The sequence below is a fragment of the Buteo buteo genome, chromosome 21, assembly GCF_964188355.1.
Source record: "Buteo buteo chromosome 21, bButBut1.hap1.1, whole genome shotgun sequence".
Lineage (NCBI taxonomy): Eukaryota > Metazoa > Chordata > Aves > Accipitriformes > Accipitridae > Buteo > Buteo buteo.
The window spans coordinates 13,092,144-13,116,644 of NC_134191.1; the positions used below are offsets into that span (position 1 = coordinate 13,092,144).

Consider the following 24,501-nt stretch of genomic DNA (forward strand, 5'->3'; position numbering starts at 1 on the left):
TACCTGTGGCTTTGAGAAACAGTTATCGCCTGCTCTTAAAAACCAGGAGGTGTGGGGCCTGGATTTATTGGATTTGACCAGAAAGCCAGAGACTCACACACACACAGAGGCACTGAGTGCTCTGGTATTGTAATTCAGAAGAAAACACTGTGTTGTTATCATCCCATACCTGCTGCAAACCTGCTCCTCTCTCTGTGGAGTATTTTGCATCCAGAGAGCACACGGAAGGTGAGTAACAAAAAAGCCCTCCAGGCTTCGTCAGGGAGAAATGTGTGGTCACAGTAACACACCACTTCCCCAGCAATGGGGGATGGTGGGGGAGGACGGAGGAGAACAAGGCGAAAAGAAAAGGTGGGAGCAATTTTAAACGAAAGGAAAAACTTACATTAAATTATTGCTTTATTTCTGGTTCTATGAAAGTCTCTGACAACGCTCCACCCTACCCCCAAGATGCCATGTCTGCCCCCAAACAGCCCAGTAAGGAGGAGAAAGACCTAAAGGGATCCTGCCCGAAAAAGGAGCCTTCCCAAGACTTGGATCAACAGAGGAGTTTCTTAGTTAAAAAGAAGTCCCCAGCCAAGGCAAGCCCTCCTACCCAACGGTGTCTGGTCCCACCACCATCCCCTATAGGTGTTGAAGGGTGGGAGGGAAAGGGAAGGAAAAGCTCCAGCCCCAGTGTTTTGAGAGGTGTCCTCCCTCCAGACCATGCATGAATGAGGCATCAGGATGTGGAGCAGACCATAACGGAGAGGGCACGGAGGAGAAGTCAACGAAGAGATGAGCACAGGGTGGGAGGAGAGGAATTGTGGCAAGATGAGAGTTACCCAGCTCTCCTTTGCCTCTCCCCCCAACTCCTGCCTCATCGGATGCGGAGGTACGAGGGGATGGAGTAATTGAAGAGCAAGTAGTCCATTTTGTATAAATTAAAGAGTCTCCTTTGGTAGAAGGGGCTAATGTCCTGGAAGAACTGGGCCGTCATGTCATCTGTCGTCCTGGTGGTCTTGGATGAAGACGGGAACTTGACGCTCGTGTCAGCCCCAACCAGCTGGAGGATGTAGTTGGCGTCTTCGGCCAAGGTCTCATACTTGCCCACCACATCGTAGTGGACGATGCAGGGGTGGCAGAGCGAGTGCACCCGCTCCCAGTGCTCATTGAAGGGCTCCTCCCGCTGCGTCCGTGGATCCAGCAGGTAGTAGACAAACTCCTCGAAGCGCACGTCGTCCCCGCGCTCCAGGGCCTTGTCGCTGGGCTCCTGCCGGTGCCGCCGGATGATCTTGGTGCCGTAGCGCTTGTGGAAGGCCGTGTTGTAGCTGCGGGTAAACTTGTTGCGGTACGCCGAGACCAGGCGCTCAAAGGGCTCCCGCACAAAGATGAACTTGAGGTAGCTGCGCAGGCGGTGGTTGATCTCGGGGATGCTGTACTCGGAGAGGGTGCGCAGGTTAGATGAGACATGGGCCTCGTTGGCGGGGATTTCCAGCGGGTCCCGGTACTTGCCTTGCCCTGTCAGGACCATCATCACCCGTTTCCAGTTAGTGCAAGCCACTTTGGGCACGTAGCAGTAGAGCAGCCCGTGCGTGTCATCCACCACCAAGTGCCGCAAGTCATCCGGACGCAGGAGACGCCGCTTGCGGGTGTAACGGTTGCAGATGTTGCTCAACAGCTCCCGTCTCTGCTGGTGAACCGCCTGCAGTGATGACTGCTCAAACTGGGGAGAAAAAAAACCAACCAAGATGGTCACTAGCTTGCCCAAGCTGATCGTTGCCTGCACGCAACACTTGGCCCACAACTGTCCCCATCCCCTCCCCTTTTCTGTGTTTGGCAGTCACCCATATGAGACTTTTGGGGACAGCGTTGACTTTGAACACAACTTGCTTTGGTGCATTTAATCCTGGGACCTGCTGGGGGCAAAAGACAGAATAAAATGTGATGAGGAGCCAGATGAGAAGACAAGTCAAAGGGGGTGAGGGAAGAACAGGAGGTGCGGAGAGGGTCAACAACCAAACATTTGTTACAGCACCCTACACACATACTGGGCTGAAGCTCTCCCTTACAGGAGCCCGGGGGCCAATACGTGGCCCGACCCCTCCAGGGGCAAACAGCACAGCCCCTTCGTTGGTGCAGGGCCCCGCACACCTCCTGGCTGCGATGGGGCATCGCTGCCTCGCGCTGACGCCTACAACCGCGGGCTCGCTGCGAACACCGCAGCCAGGAGGCAGAAACGTGGCACACGAGCGTGGGCACGCGTGATGAACATGGCACGGGTGTGCTGCCAAGGAAAGGCAGAGGGAGGCGGGTGGAGGAAAATGGCCTTTAACACTGACGGTCGAACCCTGGGGAGCAGATGGGGAGCTGAAGGGGAGGTGGGGTGGCAGGGCATGATGGAGAGGAGCGAGGTGCTGCTGGAGGTGGTGGTGGGGCCCTTCCTGAGGGTTTCTTCTCCTGAGGGACATTTTCCACACAGGCCAGTCTGATGCCTCAGTGCTGGTCACAGGCTCCTTTGTCCACAGGGATAAGAAGTCCACATACGGTCCTTTTTCTTTATCCTTTTTGACCCATGCATCAAGGCCTGGCAGCTGCTGCATTGGCATCCCAGGAGCCCAGAGCCCCCGGCCCCTGCCCCAGATGAAACCCCCACCTCCAGATTTGGGGACGTGACCCTTCGTGTCATGGTTTTCATCAGAAATCCCAAAATGTCATTAAAACATCTGGGGAAGGAAATTATTTCTAGGCACTCAGAAGAGGAAGGTCCCCTCCTCCACCTGCCCACTCCCTCCCCGTTTTGCTCACGAGGTTGGGAGGTTTCGCGTTCAGCCCCGAGGTCCTCGCTGGGAACCTCCAACAGCCTCGTCCAGACCACAACCACTAACAGCTTCACCGCCCATTTGCTAACCCGAGGTGGATCTGACCCCGCGGAACCACTGCTCTAATACAACGCAATGACCCCCCCCCCATGTCGCAAGATGACGTTGGCTTCCACTTTGTGGTTGTGAAGAAACTCCCGCCAGCATCACAGGGCGCCACGACAAATGGCTGTAGCCTGCAGAGATGTGGCAACCCCAAGATGAAGGACAAGGGCAGGCCACCTCCTCGGTCCCTACATCCTTGCTGCTGACAGTGGTCATCGCTTAGGCATGCCAAAGGACACCCTTTGCCAAACTTCAGGTGCACCCTCACCTCTCCCTGGGGGACGATAAGGGGTTTGGGGAGGCACTACAGCCTGGGATAGGCAGGGTTGTGGAGATGGGGCTTTGTAAAGCTTCTGCCAGGAGTTGGGATCCTGAGACAAACTGCCCATCCCATGGATGATCCAACAGGCTCATCTTCAGAAGGGCACTAACATCTGGGCAAAAAGCTCCTCCTGCAAGGGATGAACCACACTTATACCCTTTTGGATCTCATTTCCACAAAAGAAATGACCTTCTCTGGGTCACCTTACTGTCCACTTTCTCCAGAAACCTGCATGGGCAGTAACCTGAGACAGGGTAGGAGAAAGCATCCCATCCCTGCTCCTTCCAAGAGGGAGATGATAAGGGAAAATGCTCACATGGAGGAAACGCAGGTCAACACACTCTAACTGCCACCAAAAGATGACTTTGACATTGTTGGCTACTTGGATATGAAGAAGATACAGCACCTACGGAGATGATAATCATAGCTGAAGAGGCATTCTCATGGTACACCTCTTTGCGACACAGCCAAATCTTTCAGTAGAAATTTCTCTTGTTTGGATGTTCCCCATCACCTTCTAAAATTGGAAACCCTTTTTGCAAGTGCTTTAAAAAAAAAAAGAAGCATTTTAATAATGTGATTTTTTTTTTCAGGTATTTTTCCATGCACTTGCATAATTCAAAACTATTGGACCAGAAAGACAGACAGACAGTCTGCAGGCATGGCAACAAATAAATGTGACTACTTTTCAACAGCCGCCCACTGGAATAAGTGCATGTCTTGCAGTCATTTCAGAGCAGAATTGCTCCCTTCACTTCCTTCTCTTTAAAAGCCAGAGAAATTAAGTATCACTTTTAAGGAAATAACACCACGACATTCCAGCAGCGTTAGGGTTTGCCAGCATCATGCTCAAGGAAGTCCACATTTGCCATTTTTCCCAGAGCAAATGTAATTTGGCTGCTTATAGACATAAAAGCATCAACCTAGACAGTAACACAAAGCATCGCGTATGGAAGGGAGATGTGGCTCCAGCTGCAGCGGGCACTGCCGCTGGGCAGCGGGGAGGCAGTGGGGATGGCGGCCAGCTGCAGGGACCACCACCGTTGCCTTCTGCTTCTTGGGGGCTGCAGAAGATGACTGCCCAGTGGACGTGGGGAGATGCAGGGCACATTTGGTAGCTGGGGCGTGTGGCAATGGCCCAGCCCTTTGCACCGGTTGGCGGGTGGTTTCCTGCAGGGAAGTTGTGGGCGAGGATCCCTCTGCAAAGGCAAGTCTGGCTGCATGGGGGGAAAACTGCCCACCCAGGGGGGAAACGCAGCAGAAGGAAACAAACACACCTTTTGCAGCTTCAACCCCAAACCCCCAAGCTCCCATTCAGCTGCTAAGGGCAAGCGGGACACCCTCCCCGACGCCGTGTCACCGATGCCAGTTGGGCTGCACGCACTGGGGGCTGGCGAGGGCGAGCGCTCTCTGCCTCAAGCTTTCCCTGCAGCAGACCCTTGCACAGGCAGGGACCCACTAAGCCCACCTGGAGGGAGCGTTTCCCTGCCCACACGGTGCCTGGCTGCCCCTCCTCAGCAGGTGTAGCTGGCACAGCTCAGGGTGATGGCGAGGACTGAGATGTCCCGGGATTATAAACGCCTCATGGCTGGGTCCAGCTTTATATATGTGCGTATATATATATATATATATGCATATATGTGTGTGTGTGTATATAGCACCCAACATAGAAGCGTCTCCCAATTATTAGCTCAGAAAGTGCAGCAATGATGCTCTTGCCCTGCTACGATGGCCCAGAGTCAGCTTTGAATCCTCAGATGGTGAAATCTCCCGTGTTTGCCCAGCTATGGCTCAGCCCATCGATAATGAAACCATTTGCCCAAGTACCAGCAAGGGCCAAAAGCAGTTTTTTATCAACAATTACTCCCCAAAGCGGTGTGGTCTTCTCTTTTGGACACAGCCAGAGGTTCAGGTGTGGGGACCTTGGGTGTGTTTGGACACACTGCAGTGCCCTGCACACCGGAGGGGTGGAAGAAGGGGTCAACCTCCAGCACCCCGCTCCCTCTGCACCCCCCCATCTCCCTCTCCCTGGCCCTTTACCTGGTCACTCTCGTACAGGGCCTGGAGTGGGCTGCGACCAGCTTTCCCCTGCCAGGTAGATCTCATAACTCTGTCTTCTGCAGCTGGAAAAAGAGGGAGAAAAATCAGAGGGGTTGGGAGGGGCTGCTTCCCTCGCCCTCTCTGGAGATGCCCAAGTTGGGATGACACATCGTCCCTTGAGAAGAGACAGATCTGTTTGCCTCTGGGAGAAGATGCTCAAGCAATGCTCGCCCCCCCCCCCTTATTTTTTAACAAAACCTCCAGTTAGCATTCAAAAGGTCCAGATCTAACCTTTAAACAAATAAAAGACCATAAATAAAGATAACGGGTTGTTACAATTTCAAGAGCAACTGGGAACAGTTTGATCCACGTGCGTTTGGGAAATGGCACTGCGTGCAGGCTGCATTGCTGAGGGAATGCCCCAGGAGGTGCCCAGCATCGCCGCAGCCCCGTGAGGGGTGAGACAGCATCTGTGCTTGGCAGAGGTAAGGGGCAGATCCAACACCGGCAGCTCTGTGCTGAGCCCCCACGGGCACGGAGTTTGCATTTCCAGGCTCAGAGACACGGTCATTAATACACAAATTGGTCAGATGCTTCATTTGACTGATAAGTCGTTCTCAGTTCTTATTTGCTATTTATTTTTTTTTCTTCCCTGCTAAACCAGCAACATCTCCTCAGGTGTTTGAAGCTGAAGACAGCCACCCAAGCAGCCCTCGCCCCTTCCCTGCCGTGCAGATTGGCTGGTTTGATTTCGGAGGTCTATTTGCAGAAGCACAAAACTGGAAGCTGGACCTGGCCAACCACGACTGTGGTGCCGGACACCCAGTCGGTGACAGATGCTCAAGTTCTCATGCTCATAAATGATGTAGGGATGCAATCACCTTCCAGGGTATGAAGCATCCACTTCAGCTGCCGTCCCTTAGCCCCAGGGACCTGCTTCCAGCACAGCGTGGGCAGAACCACGTGGCCTGGATATCCCAAACCTAACGCATGGAGCCAGCCACGACACGGGTGGAGGCTCTCGCTTGCAGTAACACCAAGCAGCGGTCCCACCTCTCACCCACCCTCTGCTTCTTGTGTCTGACCCTCTCCACCGGCAGAGGATGCCACGATAGTTTTCATATGAGAAGAAGGATTCTAACCATGGGGGTTGTGCCACCCTGGAATTGGCTTCCACAGAAGAAACCACACTGTGAGTTTTAAAATGGAAGATGATGTTTCTTCTGAAGGGGATGATAGGATACATTGTTCAGGAGATCGTGGCCTGGGAGGCTCTTCCAGTCCTCCAAGTTCCTGCTCCTATGGAGACCTTCTAAAATCTCAGCGGGATGTATACGGTGGAGGGAACAGCATCTCTCACAAACCATTTCTGGCAACATGAAAGTTTCTAACAGAGGCTTTTTGCACAACAATTTCGGGCTCTGGATCTTTTCGTTCACTGACCCAAATTTATTTATTTAAAACCAAATTTATTATACAAGCCCCAGATGGCATCTTTTTAACCAAAATAACCAGAAGGAAAAATCCAAATCCCATCTTCATTTTCACGTGCTTATATTTTGCTTAAATGAAAGCTGCTCCAAAGCACAAAGTCACCAGGGTCTAAGCTAAACATTATTCATTCCTGGAGCTGTAATTAGGGGGAAATGACTGCCTGACCTCACAAGATTTCATCAGCAGTGCACGTACGCTTGCGCGTTGATGGGAAATGATACTTCCTGCAGCACTGGATTGATCGAGATGTGACTCAACGAGAAGATACAGTTTCTTCCTCAATCCCCTGTATCAGTTACCCCACAGGAGCATGAAACGGCATCTGTGCTAATGAGAGATAAGCGGAAGATCCAACGTACACAGTGCTGGGCTGAGATGCTTGTCCCAGAGGAGCCCCGTTTCACATTTCGAGGCTCAGCCCTCTGCAAATGACAGGGAATGAGATCGACCTTGAAAACTCAACTCACTGCAGCTCAAATCTGCGAGCAGAGAGCATTAAGCTCGAGTCCCTTTCCTGGCTAGGGCTGATAAACTCCTGTTCGATTTAAGACTGTGTCCCTGCTGTGGGCTGTCTGCAAGCGCCCTGCACCACAGCAGACACCTGGCCTATATTTAGTAAAAACAACGTGGAGGCATTTGTTTTCAAGATTAACATGTGCATCAACCAGAACCTAACTTATGAGGGACATAAGCAAAGCCCCGGTGGTTCAGGCTGACCTGAAGCTGCTAGAAATGCAAATTGCTCATGTTTCCACTGCGCAGGGGTGCGTGGAAACGGCATCTCGGGGAAAGCCACAGTGCCCGGTGCAGGGTCAGGTCATGGCCCGGGACGAGCGGGCTGGCTCGGCAGGACACTCTTTAGGGTGAACAAAAAGCAAATCAGCAGTAAAGCGGGGAGCGAGCAGAGGTCAGGCAGGTCAGACCCGAGCTCTGGGCTCTGCCTTTCGACGCTGCTGAGGCAGGGCAACAAGCCTGGCCAGGGACTGCTGCACTTCACATGGTTCTCGCCAACAGCCCCAGCAGAAACGTTGCAAAATGGATTTCCTCCAGCCTTTCCCCAGCACAAGGTCTGGCAGAGAACAAGGCATCTTCTCCGGATAGCAGCAAACCCCCTGGGATCCCCGCTACGCTCATGCTGTACAGGGTTCCAGAAAAAAAAGGGAAGAAAAAAAAAGGAAAAAAAAGCTGTCAGGCTGCTCCCTTGCGGCTGGAGGAACCCGGGAGCGCTGAGCTGGCAGGGGGAAGACGCCAGCGCTGCATCTTGACAGCTTTTGCTCTCCAAAGCGATGACACCATCCCCCGCCCGGGGCGCTCGCCAAACCCTTCAGAGCAAACGCCTGGCCCAACGGCAGGTTTTTACGAGGCTCCAACTGCAGGAATTCTCCCCCCTCAGAAACCGTCTGCTCGTGCTACACGCAGAGTCCCAAGGAGAAAAGCCAACGGGGCTCCTGGCTGGGCCACGAGGATGACTTCTGAAGGCAGCGTTACACCCTGCGGCAGAGGGGGAGATGCAGCAGCTGCAACCGCGCGCGGCTCGGCACGGCATCGTGCCGGCACCGGTGCATGCGGAGGGCAGCAGTGGATCTGTGTGCCCCGGGGGACCGAAGTCTCCATCCTCTGCAGGGCTGCGGTCAGAGCGGCTGCGAACGCCTGCGGCTGGCAGCGTGTGCTCGAACGGAGACAAGTCTGGGCTGCCTGTCCCCAAAGCATCCCCAAAATGTCTGGGATCGCCCTGCAGAGCAACATTGGCCGTCACAACAGAAGGCAGGCTGGGGCTGCTGCGACCTGCCTGAGCCAGTGGGAGGCTGTAGATGGTGATTTAACGGAGTCCAGCCTCCCTAAGACCAGGCTTTGCCACCTGACACAGCTCTGCCCCGCGACCCCAGGCTGTGGCCATCCCCTGTTCACCATCCCTCAGCCCCAGCACCTGCAACATCTCTGCTGCTACACTCCTCTCCCAGTCCTCCCCCCGTCGCCAGTCCCCAGATCCTCATCACGCAGCTCTGTGAACACAGCTCAGCCTTAATTTGAACACAAAACCCCTCTTCCCTGGCTCCTCCATCCCAACCACCTCATCATGCAATCCCACAGCGTGCTCCCATCCCGGGGGTCTCTCCCCATCCTGCTCCCTAATTGCTGTCCCCGTCCTGTCCTCGCCTTCACCGCATACCCCAAGCAGGCAATGGTCCACCTTAGGGAGGCTGAGCTCAAGGGGCTCCACGGCTGGCTGAAATGCACAGCTGGAGAGGAAACCCCACATGGAGGGGAAGGTGGGGAAAGGCTCGATTCTTGACCTGTGCCTGTTTCTTCCATCAGATCTGGGATACAGCTTGGACTGTGAGGAGGAGAAGGGAGGAAGGGGGCAGATGGGCAATGGCATTTACACACCCCTCTTCTTCCACTCGTTCCTGCCGGGAGCGAGTCAATCACCCCATCCCCTGTACCGCTGGCTTAGCCATCCCTGGGGTGCTCCTGGGACTCCAAGAAGTTTGGGAAGGCCAAGGAATACTGAAATATATGACACTGTTGAGGAGGGAGTATCATCAGAGTAAACTAATGGTTCGTGCTACATTTTGGCACCACGGCCCTGAGTACAGCAGGATCTTCCATCATGGTGGAGCTGCCAAGATCTTTGCATCCTGGCTTTCCTCCTGACTTTATAGCTTGTTACTGAGGTTCTCAGATTCCACCACATGCAGTGGTAACACTTGGAAATTTAGCACTGCCACAATTGCATCCGAAAGCAGGCAAGTCACTTAGCCAAGGTATATCAAGTTTCTAAAGGGGAGAAAACATCAGTCCTTGGCAACTGGATGCTGGATCACCATTTGCATAGCAAGTATCAAGACAGTGTACATCCATGATCCAAATCCAAAATGTTTTTCACTGAGATGGGCAGAAGGAAATATCACATTTGTCCTTTGCATCTTCAAAGGATGAGGCAAGGGAAGAGGAGTGATGCAGAGCAAGAGACCGAAAACCCCATGCTAAGGCAGTAACATTGACCAGATATCACCAAATGAGATGAGCCTGAAAGGGAGCTCAGGCCCATTTTGGAATCTCCTGCGCTACAAGTGCTTTCAGTCTTTCCTTCGGAGCTTAAAAAGGCAACGTGCTCCCTCCCTCCTTTCCCCCTACAGGTCCAATTTTAGTGCTATCCCATCCAAACCGAAGCTATTCTCTTGCAGTGGTGTGACATCAATACCACAGCAGGATCTGGAGTTTCAATGACTTGCCAGCTCTCTTTGGAAAAGGGAATAGATTTTAAAGCTGTGACTATTTAGGTGTACTAGCTGATTGCGAAGACAGCCAGACATGTGTGAGGTGAGGGAAAGACTGGATCATGACCATCCCAGACTTCTGGAAGCACCAGTGAAAGAATTTGCTGTTTTGGCTGCAGAGACTCTTAATTATGGAGGGAGGTTCTCTGCAACCACAACAGCAAATCCAGCGCCTGAGTTGAAGGTTTGGCTAGGAGACAAGATTCAGGCAGCGACAAGCCTGCTAGGCTGACATCAGCATTACCAAGGCTTTAGAAAACAGTCTGAAGGAAAGAAAACAATTAAAAGATGTGGGTGCAACTAGACAGGGGAATAAAATCAACATGGCATTTACTAAGCACAGTTTATACTCATGCAACCTAATCTGTGAATAAAATAAGCCATTTCTGTACATCAAGCATATGTGGTAGATCTTCACCCAGATATACATAACACACGAGATATGACTTACCACAGGAAACAAATACTGCAATCAGAGAAGATGAAGTTTAAAAGGTGAACTGTAAGGGACACAAGCAACTGGAAAGCAGGCGGTGTTTAAATGGGAAATGCTGGGCAGAAGGCAGATTTCTAGTAAAATATCTTCAAGTTTGGCTTTGGGATCAATATTTCAGGAATGAGTTGACATAAAAATAGAAAGATACTGATGACGGACAAAGCATTGAGAAAGGCTGCCATGGCAGGGAGACACTGAAACACCAAACACAGAAACTAAAGCTTTGTCCTGGACCAGGACAAAGTGGAAATGCAACAGAATTTAATTTTGCAGTGTTGGAATTCAGCAGGTTCTGCTACTTTGCTACTGAAGTGGCAGGAGGTCCCAGATGCATTAGTTGTGGGCTATCAGCTGCCAGTGTGACAGTCATAAAAAAAGGTAAATGAAGTCCTGAAACCTATCATCAGGCGAGGTATTTGCCACAGCAGCAAAAAGAGCATGAATACTACTCCCCATAGCATTGGCGACCCTCACCCGCAGCACTGCCGGCTCTGCTCTCCCGGGACCAGGGCAGATCCAGAGCTGCTGAGAAGGGCTGTGAGGCGACCAGGCGATCCCAGGACTTGCTGCCCCATGGGAGGTTGCAAGGGCTGGATGTGTACGTGAGCTGAGCCAGGACGTGATTGTCCCCGGGAATGGGCCTCCAGAAAGGGACGGGAGGTGTTTCACGTGCAGGACACCTTCATGCCCACTGGCTCAGGTGACAGAGAGGAAGAGGTTTCGAAACCCCAGTGGGAGTCTGGCTGAGATGCAGCAAGAGGAATCCCAACTCCTTTTGGGCTGGAGGGTGGAACTTTCAGGCATTTTCCAGGCTGAACCCTGGGGCCACGAGGAGCCAAAAGCTCCACTTGTGGTCTCCAATACGAAACACTGGAGAGGGTTAAAACCTGGAGATTCAGTGGTCTCCAGCCAAGGGAAGTGAAGAAGCAGCACACATGGTTGCATGTGAGTAGGCACCCCAGAGGCCCCAAGGAGCTAATCCTGACCCCACCACTGTCTCCCCGCTGCTGTCTCACAGCCCAGCTTCGCTTCCTGTTATGTCTGTGCAAAACCTAAAAAAAGAGAAAAAATAATTGTGGTGCCTGGGCACCCAAAATGATCAGTCTGAGTGTTAATTACAGCCTGCGACTCCCAGCAGGTGAGTGGGATAGGTGCTTGTTTGTACTATAGGAAGAGTCAGCTCTCCGAGCAGCCCCTCTTGGAAGGGGATGCTCTCTCAGACCGAAAAAAAGCTCTGAACTTGGGTAAGGTGGGGTGTGAATCCATCACATTTCTGATGGATTTGCGATGGATTCAGATTTGTGATGCATTCCAGATCTGAACATAGGAAAAGGTATCGGTGATGAACTGACTGCCTGGCACACATGGCACATGTGCAGCTGAACTGCGTTCATAGGAGAGAGAAGAGTTTACGGTGGGAAGCAAGTAAGAACAATATTACCCCTTTTTATCAAAAGGGGAAGCAACACCCAGAGCTCCACAGTGTAAAGACATCAGCACTTGCTTTAAGTCAGTCACTGAAAGAGCCAGAAATCAGCACCTGGAGCTCCCTGTGGGCACAGCAATGAGCTTCTCCAGACCTTGCTGACTCCTCTCCGGCACCTGCCTTGGACAACGAGGGAGTGCTTCAGTCGCAGCAGCGATGGCTCACTCGTCCCTGACTGCGGAAACGCAGCCCCGCTTCATGAAGACAGGCTCTTGCTATTAAAATAACTGCACCCAAGAGACACGGAGAAGGATCCTGCCATCTAATTTAAGAGAGGATATTGAGACTGCGTTATTCAAAGCCAAACCCTAGCTGCAGCCACTGCCTGCTGAATCCATCTCATTTTCGATTTTAACATCCAAGAGGGAAAAAAAAAGAGAAAGAGAGAAAAAGAAAATAGAGCTTGACAGCAGCAGTGATAGATCCAGACAGTTCCTGCAGTTTAAGCTCAGTTTTCCCTCGCGGTTTGATAGCAAAGCCTGGGACATGCAGCCTGGTTGGCGGCTGGACATTTCAACTGTGTGAGGATGGTCCAGGGCACGGAGGCCAAGAAATCACACGTGGAAGCAGCAGTCAAACCCCTGGGCAGTGGCCAGTGGTCCGCGTGAAGAGCAGCCCTGCTTGGAAAGATCAGAGCTATTGGGTCAAACAGGGCTGGTCTCAAGGAAGCAGTTTCATTCTAGGAAGCTCTGGCTTTTATGCTTGGGCTCGTCCTGGTGGAGAACACATTTGCTTCATTTTCACCTAAGCACGAGGGCTGATGGTTGTTTGTTTGGTTTTTTTAAAGATAGATTCTTTTCAAAACAAGAGTGATGTGGGAACCCAAACACCAAAATCCCACAGCAAACTCCAGACCCACTGACTTAATGTAGCTGAAGGTAGTGACCGCTCTTTGATGGAGAAGATGACCAAACAAGTGACTGTTTGTTTTCTTGCACGCTGCATTCAGCTGTGAAAAAGTGTGGCAATTCTGGCATTCACGTATCTTCAGAGCTAAGGGAGCACCTCTGGGAATTAAAACCAAAACCCATTCCTATTTTTATTCTTACTGGAAGGTTTTGAGTTGGGAACGCAAATTTTTGGCTTCAGTGAAGAGGTAATCCAATCTACTTAGATTCCTGCAACTGCTCATTTTTACTGCATCTAAAAAGCCAGGGATATAGACAACAGAGGCTGAATTAAAATGCTAGAGAAGAAAGGAAAAGAACTCGAGGAGCCACATGCTTGATTTGCTTAAATGCATCCTTCAGCTTTGTGAATTCAGACACAACCACCTCCACTGGGGAGCTGCAAGTGAAACGAGAAGCGGGAGGCTTCACCCAGGTGTTTGGAGCCAAAACTCGTTGGATCGCCCCCAAAAACTCAGGTCTGCTTGAGCATCTTCTCTGCCAAGGCTGAAGATCCTCCACAGGCAATGGGGATGTGGGGAGGGGGGGGGTCAGACACGGCTGCTGCGTGAGGCCACACGACGAGGGGGCAATCTCAACGGCAGAGCGCAGCGGGACGTGTCCTCAAGCGCCTGCTTGATTTTCCGCTCTTACGTACGGTGAACAGAGAGCAGCCCTCGTCCCCCGTCACACTGCTGTGTCACACCGGCAGCTACCTCCAGCGGGTTCGGTGGGGTTAGGTGGGACCCTGCCTCTCACCACCTGCAGCGCCACTGGGAAGATGCGTATTCCCACGGCTCACCGGGGAAAAGGGAACGTCCCAAATACTTTGGATGCGGGGCACAGGACTCGAGGCCTTAGTGCGGGAAGTGCGGGGTGGATGGCAACCGCCAGAGACCTGGCTGAGGATGCCAGGAGAGTGGCAGTGCAAACACAGGAGCTGTACCTTTCGCTGGGGGAGAGCCGAGAGCATCAGTCACAGCCAAGAACATCGATCCCTGAACCTGCAGGACATGACGGGCCCCATTCTGCCCCTAAAAGTGAAACTGTAACGCGACGACTGCGTACAAAGACCTCAAGCACGTGCTTGTTCTCCAGTGCAGCCCCAACCATTGCCTTTCTGGGCATGCAGGGGGTCGGCAAGAGAACCACGGGATGCAAGAGGCATTTCAGACTTGCCTGGCAGCCTCCGGATCTTTACCAAGGGCCTGCAGGAGCCGCCGGTGCTGGGTGGGTTTGGAAAGAGCTCTCTCAGGTAGCAGACCCAAGTTTTTTCCTATATCTCCAGAGATGAGGTTTGTCCCCCAGACAGCTGATGGGTATCTCTGCACTTTGTCTACACGCCGGTGGTAGGAGATTGTGCCCCTTGGGCTCGCTCAGAGGTAGCGGGCAGCATCCATGCCCCATTCTGGCAGCAGAGCACATACGGGACTAAGCGTTTTGGGGAGACAGAGCATTGCAAGGTGAACAGCGATATTCAGATGGGCACAAGCAATGGCAAAAAGTAACCAGCCCTATGGAGAACAACCAGAAGGGATGTTTTCTGGTCTTTCCCCCAGGCCTCTCCCATGCACAGCACTGCTCCCCAAGCAGTTGGATTACAGAGAAGGGGAGAGCTCAGATATCATCCTGTGATAGCCCCAACCTTGCACAGCTTCCATGTGGCGGCTAACAGATCCCTTTGGACCGAACGCTGTATTTGACCTCTTTTGTTCATCCCAGGGCTGTGCCAGCGACTGGTGAGCAGGAGGAGTGATGGAGGGGAGCTGGCATCAACTCGCAAACTCTGTAACTCTAATATTTACAATACAAACATACATTTCTTGTTCCAGACCAACATCCTCCGTAGCTCGGGAAATGCCCCTGTGGCCCTTCCTTCTTCGCTTCTCTTTGCATGGTGTTCTTCTCCCCAGTTATGGCTTGTTCAGCCTGTTCTGCCTCATGACAACAGCCTCTTGCAGAGGCTCAGAACAGACACGGGTGATCATTCCTTCCCATCAGCAGGTGAGCAGCAAGTGACTCCCCTGTGCAGGAGGTTAGGTGGACATGGGCAACAGGTTGCCACCTAACACAGCCCCATGCAGCGTAGTCACAGGCAGACCCACCGCTGTCCGCCTCCAGCGCTTCCCCTGCTGATGAACAAGCCGGCAATATATAACCCAGCCTATTCCTGACAGCCTGCCCTCTGCTCTGCGGGCCAAGCCTTGGTAAAGGCTGGCTGGCTCTGCATTTCTGTCTGCTGAGGTAGAGGCGGCGTAGAGTCTGCCGGAGACATCTGTCTCAGCTCACTTGTTAGGGAAAGGGAATAATCCTCCACTCTCCATCAGACGTCCCCCTGCCGGCTCCCCTCCCATTGCCTGCAGCAGAGTGACAACCCAGAGCGTCCTGGGGAGCAGCAGGACCTTCCCCTCGCTTGCTCCAGAGCATTTTCAGACATTACAGCAGAGCCAAGGGGCAGGAGGCCGCTGAGCTGACTAGCTAGGGACAGCTGAAAGAACTGCACAGGGTGCCCACACGTCTGCACCAGGACCCACCTAATGCCCCAATCCTGTACAGCTCTCCCCGGAGGGATGGGCAACGGGAGCGTTACGAACAGGACCTCCAAGGGGAGCCCAAGGTCTGTAGCTGGTTGTAGCCCTGCAAGGGTCCTGGAGCAGCTCCCTCCCAGATAACCCAGCCGGGCTAATGCAGCGTATCAGAAGGGCAGGATTAGAGTCACCACTGTGATCCTGCTTCCTTGAGCCGGTCCGCAGGCAGGCACATCCCTGTCCCCCTGCGAAACCACCACATGATTTAACGGCATCCCTCTGTGTCACCAGCTGAGCCACAGCCCTCAGGCATTGGCATGGGACCTGGCAGCTCAGCTGTCCCTCTGAAACCACTGGATAAGTGTCTTCTCTCACCAGCACTGCATCCTAACTCTCAGGCTCAGAAACTGCCTCCAGGTAGCTTGGTTTGGGCCATACAGCTCTATTTTCAAGCACGGCCACTACCTGGATGTTGTCAGCCTGGTCATCCCCCACGGCAAAGCCCCATCTCCAGCCAGGCGCCATCTCTCACAAGGAGCATCGCAGCGGCTTGGCAGCTGTCACTGGCGTCATACCCCCCCAGGAGCACGGACAACCAAAATAGGTCTGTTCTCGCAGGGATGGCGAGTAAAACACCTGAGTCTGAAGCTCACCTGCTTGTCCATCAGAGGGCTTAGCGAAGGGTATTTAATTTCTCTTACCATTACAAGACTGCTGCTATGAGTTCGTATAAGCCACCTCCCCAACGGCACCCACACGACACGGGGGGCTGGAAAACACATACCCGCTCACTTTGGGGCTGAGCAACAGGTCACTGGAAGTTTTAGCTCATGTGGTGCAACACACCTTTGTTGAGAGGTCCTGCTGAATCAGCCAAGCGCAGGATCGTGCCCTAAGACACCCTGTTACCGACAGCCCAGCCTGCCGGGACTGCTCCCCATGGGAAGGGAAGAGGTGAAAACGTTCCAGTCGGCGGTTCATGTGGTCCTGACCTAATGCTGTTTTGTTCAGCAGAAACTAAACCAACCGAGTGACTTGAACTTGGCTGGATCCGACAGAACCGAGTCCCAGCAGCACGGGGATGCTTGAAAGCTTAGCTCAGGCTTTTTTCCCACCACTACACATTTTCTACCATCCCCTCTAGCCCTTTTGAAACAGCCAAACCAAATAATTAACCCACCCCCCGCCACCTCTCCCCTCCCAGCACTTAGAAACTGCAGAGGGCTAAACAGAGATACGTTGCAAGGAGGTTACCCACAAAGCTAAGGGAAAACCACAAATAAAAGCAGCTCAGAGGCAAACCTGAGCAGTGCAAGACAGGACGTGCACATGAGGAGGTTTACACAGAGACTAGCCCATGTAAAACAGGCAGGACGAGCTGCAGCAGTGAAATGCAGATCTCCTCTCCCGTCAGCTCAGACGGATGAACCCGCACACATTTGCATATGGGAGGAGGTGGTTTTACAGCACCACAGGCACCAGGTGGTTTTGCACCACCACAGGCACCAGGGTCACCTAGAAGTGATGTTTTAGCTGCTGTGATAAAGTACCATTTCAGGGCAAGATGAGGGAGGGGCGCAGAGGAGGGACGAAGGCTGCACAATTGTCCACCCTCTTCCTCTTCTCCAGTACCTGGCTAAAACACGGCTCACCCCCATGGAGCCAACGGAGGGATCCTGCCAGCCCTTATCACCCACAGCCTCCTCCTCTGGAAATCTCCCCCTTTTCCCCAAATGACTCTTTTGGCTTTCTGGGAAGCTACTTAAGGCCGCCTCCAAGAAGCCACGATGGCTCTTGAAGGGTGATGGGGCACCCCATCCCCATTTTCAGCCCACACCTCTGCTGATGAAGCAGCCCCAACACCTCCTTCCCAGCCATGTTCCTCAGAAGAGGTACCACAGGCAGTGACCTGAGGTCACACTTTCCACCTCTGAGGAGGCCAGCTGTACAAACCTCCTAGAAAAGATGGAAAAGAGCATTTTTCCAACCTCCTTCCGCCAAACACAAATGCTCCATGGCTACTATCCCCTGGGACAAACCCTCCTGCAGCATTTCCATCCTCAAACCACACAGAGATCTGAAGGTATTGGGGATCCCCTGATCACACTATTACAAGGTGTACACGGGCTCGCCTCGACGAGAAGGAGACGAAAGAAGGTGTCATCCCCTAAAAAGACTACCTTTGTTTGCAGCAATCACCACCTTGCAGCTTCTCCAGAGTCCCAGGGCTGTGTGGCACAACGGGATGGTGATGGCAGCCAGGCTCCCTGGCACTAACGACAGTCTCCCTCTAGCCAAGAAACACACTCTAAAGAGGGGACAAAGAGTCACTGTTTTACATGGGATAATCCGACGGACCGCACCGCCTTTAACAGGAAAAATCATTCACTCTTCTCGGGATGTGCCCTGCTGGCTGGAAGGCAGCGGTCCATGGGCAAGAGTGGGACAAGGGGGTGTGATGCCTAGAGGAAATGTTAATTCAGGGTGTGGATGAAGAGCCTAAGCTATTCTCTATGGAAAGTGATGGATGGGAAGAGCCACGCAGAGGGGTGAGTACACGTCCTGCTCTCGTTCCAGCCAGACAGGGAACGGCCGAGCCTGCCAGAAGCAGCAGCGGTTGTGGTGAATGCCTGGGGGTGGAAACGCACAGCTGCAGGGAATGGAAGTGGGACCCAAAAATCCAAGCACACCTGCCTCCACCTGTGCGTGAGATCCCTGATGTCTGCAGACGCTCGTCTGCTGTCTGGGACCCTGCGCCTGGGGCTCAGGGGACGGGAGTGCCTCTGGCACGCTGCGTCGGGGGACGGAGCGGCGGCAGAGGTGCATCACCTCCCTGGCTGACATTGGGGCACTTACACCACCCACAAAGTGCAAATTACTTGCAGCATGGGGCCCTCACGCAGAAATCTGAGGGCAGACAAGCGTACAGGCAGCCCAGGAGCCCCAGACGTATTAAATGGACTCACACAGTCTCCAGCCTGCTGGCAAAGGGCAGACAGACGCTCCCCGCTTCCTTGGTGTGGGGCTGCCATGCCCCTTGTTCATGACTGTCACCTACCCATAAACATTTCCATGCTCAATGGCTCATGCCAGATGCAATAAAACTGCGACTGGCGGATACAGGGCATTGGCCTCCAGCGCAAAGTGCCACTGGCACTAAGTGCCACCAGACTTCAGGTTTCTCCATCTGGATCCAGCTCAATGCAGACACATTGACTTTCATAGGAAAAATGCCTCAGCCCAGCCTCTCAAATGCTGTGGCAACCTTTGTAGGGGAGGCAATGCCACCGCGCCAAGGAACGACAGCAGACGCCTCCTGAACGGCTGGCGAGAGAGAAGCAGCAGCCTTGCAGCTGACCTGACCCCCTCCCAACCTGCAGTCTCCTGCTGACTCTCCCCCCTCATCACCGACTTCTCAGTATCTTCTCTTCTAGCTCAAACTTGTCCTAACCAAGAATCACACCTGAAGAGGGCCCTCTGACAAGTCACACGTGGGGTTGGCACCGCTATTACTACAGAAATGTGACAGCAAGACCTATTTTGCGTCACCACCCCGTCCTCCACTGAAAGGATCCAGAAAACACCTCTCCAGTGGGCACCTTCTTCGTTCCTACCCCTCAGGGTCTGCTGTGCCTTTGGCACAGACCGTGGCTGGAAACGGGACGCTCGGCGAGATCAACCACCGCCGCACCACAGCCTGCGTGCCGCATTCAACACCACGCGGGACGTGGGATGGGAGGGGGGCAGCGGTCCAATATTCAGAGCGATTTGGGTTTTTCTCCAAACCACTAAAAAAGAGGGATCTCTGCTGAAAGTGCTCCAAAGAAACATGGCAAGCACTGCTGACAATGTAATCTCCACTGTCCGTTTCTATTAATCCTCTTACAGATTTAGCAGGAACTGGAAGGCACGATGCTGACTTTTCACCATCCGAGGCGGGCAAGTGCTCCCAGACACTGCAAAGGTAGCATGACCCTGTATGCAGCCCCCCGCCAGTGCCCTTCGGAGGGGCACTTCCCAGCAGGCTGCTGGAGCACTTGCGTGTCAAAAAGAGACAACGGACTCGTGTGTGCGTTTCGCTTCTCGTGCCTGGATGACAAACCCAGCCCACAGAGCTTCGTATTTGCAGTGCAAACTCAGCACTCTGCACTTAACGCTGGAGCTGAGAGACAATTTAGCATTAATGCATTTGCAGCCAACTCCGTCTTCCATATGCTGTACACAACTGCTCAGACAGCAGCCACAAAGGCAGCTGGGAGGTTTGAGGGGGTGTCATCAGATGCATGTATTTTTTTTAAGCTGCTACAAAAAGAACATTAAACTCCTGACGTGAGATTGGGTCTGAACATCCTGCACTAGTTTAGATTTCTACTGCGTGTCACACACACTGGGCAGGAAAATAATTATCTTTCTAACTTTATTTTTTGCCCCCTTTTTTTTTTTTCTTAAAAGGAGACTACTCAGCCTTTAACAACAGCTGGAAGAGACTCCTGAAACCTAAAATCCCTGGTCTGTCCAGGCTTCAGCCAGATGACTCCTGTTTAGGGAGCGCTGGCCATACCCAAGCCAGCGTAGGGACTGGCAATCGCTGGTTCCAGAAGCCACTGTGATTCAGAGATCTGGCTGCTGGACATGCTTTAAAACCACTTGAGCATTACTCTTGATGCTCAAGATCCTGGGAGGTTTACTTAGGAAGAAGTTATTGCCATTGCCATTAGGAAGATACTAAAATCACATAGTGAAGCTCCTTGTTTTCTATAAAGCCTCATGAAAGCTCTTTCCTCGCTTGACTCCTGCTTTGTCGCACAGCTTGCTTTGCCTTTACGTTTCTGAAGGTAATTTTTCTTCACTTCTCGACGATGGCACCCCTTGGACCCTCACAGTGTCACCACCCACACAGGGGCTGGCACAGCTGGCCCTTGGCTGTGTGGCTCCCTCCTCCCCAGAGACGGGGACGGCTGGGCTCTGTTTTTCAAGGAAGGCTTTCTTATTCCAATTTAGTCAACCTGAGTCAAGGATCAGCCAGGGAAACTCTAATCAAGTGATGGAAAAGGGCGACAGCTATAGGATTAGCTCACAATAAATCATGCAGAGAGGGAAAGAAAGAATCCAGCTGCTTCAAGCAACCTGCCAAATGCCACAGCATCGTCTGTGGGGATCAGAGCGGGAACAGAGCCAACAGCAGCTGGTCTGGACACCCTGTCCCATTCAGTGGTTCTTCCTAAACCCTCATGTCTCCTTGGGGGCAGGAGGCTTTGGTCACCTGGTACCAGCCTGAGGCAGATGTCAGGAGGGTTTAACAGAAGGATCACAGGCATCTGAGGTGGGGGGATGTATTTTGCCGGGGCAACGTGCCTAGCTCTTTGCCGTCACAAGGACTGCCATTAAGGTCTTTATAGGAAAAAGAAAATTAACAGTATCCAGCAGGAATATGGCCTCTGTGAGCAAATAAAATATCTGTGCATAAGTACCGTGCAACCTTCTGTTTCCAAATGGTTAATTCCTCCTACAAGCCAAGCTAGAAGCTTTCCAAGAGCAATTTCTCTTCCCCATTATGCCTGTCGCTCTCCTGGCCCCAGCTGGCTGCTTGCATGTATAATGCAAGCCTGAACTGCCAGCATTTCCATTCCTTGTCAATAAACTCCTCCTTTCCAGTCTGCTGCTCGGCAGGAATTGCAGCAGAAGGGCTTGCGCTGCCAGCGCCAAGGGAGAGATCCCCGCTGGGATGCACAGGGGCTGATTTTCAACTGGCAAGGCTGCACCAGAGACCCACTTCTGCCCTGCACACCCGCGCGCTGCGGTGGTGCCCGTACCCCGGCAGGCTCCCATCGCCGGGGCAGGCTCGGGCAAGCCGCAGCAGCAGAAAGCTCTTGGGCTCCCATAGCAGCATGGATCTACCAAGCCAAGAGCCCATCTGCACCAGCCTGCTGCTCAGCTGCCGAGGCCACGGCAGGCCAGGGTGCCGGGGGACCAGGCTGGACTTGCTTAAAACCTGCCCGCAGTCAGGTCTGGTTCAGGCAGATGCTGTTTGTGCCCTCTGCACACAGGCTACCTGCACGCGTGCAAGAAAAAGAAGTCTCTCTAACGTCGCATGGCTCAACGACTTGCCTGCCGAATACGTTTTAAGCCATCTTGTCAGCTCCACGCATCTGGAATTGATGAAAGCCTCAACAGGCAGATCTTGGAAAAATGCACACTCAGCAAACCCTTCCCAACACGGCCACTCCCTCCCCGGCTTTGCCTCACGGCTCTTGCCCTTCTGCTCTCGGCGGAGGCAGCTGCGCGTCTGCGTCCTGCCTTTCTAAATGACAGCAGGTCGTTAACCTGTGAGACTCGCTGCCACAAGATACCGAGCGAGAGGCGTTACAATGCGTTGAAGAGATGCGTGAGCTTGCAGAGGAGGACAGGAGCTAATTACAGCCTGTCGGAGACTAGGGAGAACCACCTCCAGCACATAAGTTCTGATCACAAAGCTCCCCGTGCCTACTTCTGCTGCATTTAGTAGTGGGCATTGCCTGAGGCCACTAAAGAGCCCTGTCTCCTCAGCCAGCACGTTTAACAGAGGATACGAACATCTCCAGTGTCACTGGAGCACTGAGACGCAATAGATCCAACATCACCAGTGGCAACTTGTCTGAGCGGTTGTTGGATTTAGCTCCCTGTTGCCGGTCGAGCCCTGAGAACGGCTGTTAGCAGCAGGTGTTCTGAAGACATCTCTTTCCTTTTTGCAGGGAATGAGCAAGGTCTAATGGAGACCTCGGGAAGAAGGCAATGGGAAGTCTTGCACCTACACCCACCCAGCATCAGCCACCTGTGGGCAGCTGAAGCAAAACTCCACCAGCATCACATCAGCCTTGAGTCGCACAGTGCCTGTGTCTGCTGATCCTATGAAGCTAAAAGGAAAGTCAATCTTCCCGATACTGCCAGGAGTAAACTTGGAAAAGACCCAGCTGTGAATGTGCTGTCCCTGCACCCATGCCAAAAGGAATGGCCCGGCTCTGCAGATGTGTGCACGACTGAACTCGCCACCTTCCCGTGCCATGGAGAGACGTGACCGTGCAGAGACACCCTCTGCGGCCAGGGGAGGGGGCAGAGCCGTGTCCTTGCAGGGCATCACGATAAGAAGGGGGACGGGGAATTGCTGAGGAGCTTCTGACCTCCAATTAGTTTGTGCTAATTTCCCAGGTCCCTGCCTTAAGGGAGCCAGCCCCAGAGACACCCGCACCCGGCTGCTCCAAACAAACATCACCTTTGAACCGCATGTCAATATTACCCGTCTTTCTGCAAGGTCAGTAATTCATGGCACAAAGCAGTGAAGCAACATCTGTCCAGAGAGCCGGCTTGGATCACGTTTCATGTCAGTGGTGAGGCTGCAAACCCACAAGGAGAGCAGTGCTCCCGGAGAGACCGCTCCGAGGGACGGCTCGAACCCGACGCTGCTGCTCCCTCCCCGGACGGGCTGGGAGAGCAGCCAAGAGATGGAGAGCTATTAATCAAGTGGCATTTACAAAGAGAAGAATAAGCTGTGAGCAGTGCTGTGACAAGTGGCCGGGACTCGTGGCCCCGGTGTCCCTCCATACCACAGAGGTGACAAGGGACGGGAAGAGACCCACGGGCCACGACATGCCCTGTGCACTGCCGTGCGGGTCCAAAATATTCAATGGCACATCACACACACACACTGTGGCTAGAGCGGCCAGCACTTGCCCATCTGCTGTGCCCAGGCTAGGGGCTTGCTCATCTGCCCCTTGGGCCACTACAGAGACAGTGCCAACTTCAGAAGAGACTTTTTGGGGAAAAAGCAACTTCATGTCCAGCTGGATAATGCTCTGGGGGAGTCTGTGAAAATTAAGTCCCATTCTGAAAAAGCGGGGTCTTCAGCACAGCAGGTCTCAGCATCCGTGCTCCGTCGCGGTTTGTTTACACGGCCACGTAACAGACTCATCTGAGCACAACACCAGACTCGGATCCGGGGCAGTGTGGTTTGCAGCATCGCCCAGCTGCAGAAACAGCCTCGCAACGTGACACACCACGGCGAGGGTTCGGTGACGGCGATCGGGCAGTGGCACTGCTGCGAACGCTGAGGGCATTTGTCTTTCATTGCTCCAACGCATCGGGGAGGATCGTCGATAAGGTGGAGGGAAAGCAGGACACGCTAACAGAGAGGGAGGCAAACAGGGCTTGAAGGAGCCAGGCTGGGCTCTCCACGGGGCTGGGAACATCTGGTGCTGGCAGAGCCCAGCTGTAGGTCAGGAAGGTCTCGCCGCTCCGCAGGGAAGGACTGGAGACCCCACGGGGCCGTGTATGCCACTGGGACAGCAAAAGTAGGCAGATGCTGCATCCACATGCACTCGCACCCTCTAAACCAGACCCTCGACCACTTTTAATACCAAATGGTGATTTTTATTTCGGCACGCAGCTGCCAAAGGATGTGGGTTACGCGGCCAGGCTTTCCTGCATGGGTAGATGGTGACGAGCCGCCTCGGTTGCAGATGTAGCTGCCCAACTGAGGGGTGTCAGAGCTGCTGCAGTACTAACCAGTGGGGAGAAAAACTGCTTTCTTCTCCCAGGAAAGACCAACTCCCAGCTCTTCCCAGCCAAATTCCCATCAGTCTGCCTGCCCATAAATTTACAACTGTTTTATCTAATAAAAGCTCATCCAAATATTAAGAGCTCAGGGGCACTCTGGGGAAAACAGGAGCAGCCAGGCCTCCTCTGCCTGTTCCTCTGCCAGGCTGCAGGAATTCCCCGCTGGCTGCCTCAAGGCTGGACACCTCCATGCCCTAAAGCTAAACCTGCTCAGTGCCATCCCAGCAAGCTAAAGGGAACGGATTTGCGCAAGTTGAACAGATTTTGAATTCCTTCTTGGAGGCAAGGAAGATCTGGTCTATCTAGAAACAAACTTCAGGCTTTTGCAGATCTTTGCTTCTGAGCCTTCAGAAGGTGGGAGCTGGAAAGGGTTACGAAGCAGGGATCTTCACAAAGCGTATTGACCTGAGCCACCCCAGTAAGGGCTGCTGCAAAGACCTGGGAAAAATGAAACCTGCTTGATAGCATTCAA

At 53.2% G+C, this 24,501-nt stretch overlaps 1 protein-coding gene across 1 annotated transcript in view; it reads right to left on the reverse strand.

The window, feature by feature from the left end:
• CHST13 (carbohydrate sulfotransferase 13) overlaps positions 1–24,501 on the reverse strand; it is a 33,073-nt gene continuing 8,572 nt past the window's right edge. The window contains exons 2-3 of the mRNA XM_075052968.1: positions 5,269–5,351; positions 1–1,705 (exon numbers count right to left, since the gene is read on the reverse strand). Of these exons, the coding sequence (XP_074909069.1) occupies positions 860–1,705; positions 5,269–5,351 (929 nt within the window). The 3' untranslated portion in view covers positions 1–859. The remainder of the gene's footprint in view (positions 1,706–5,268; positions 5,352–24,501) is intronic.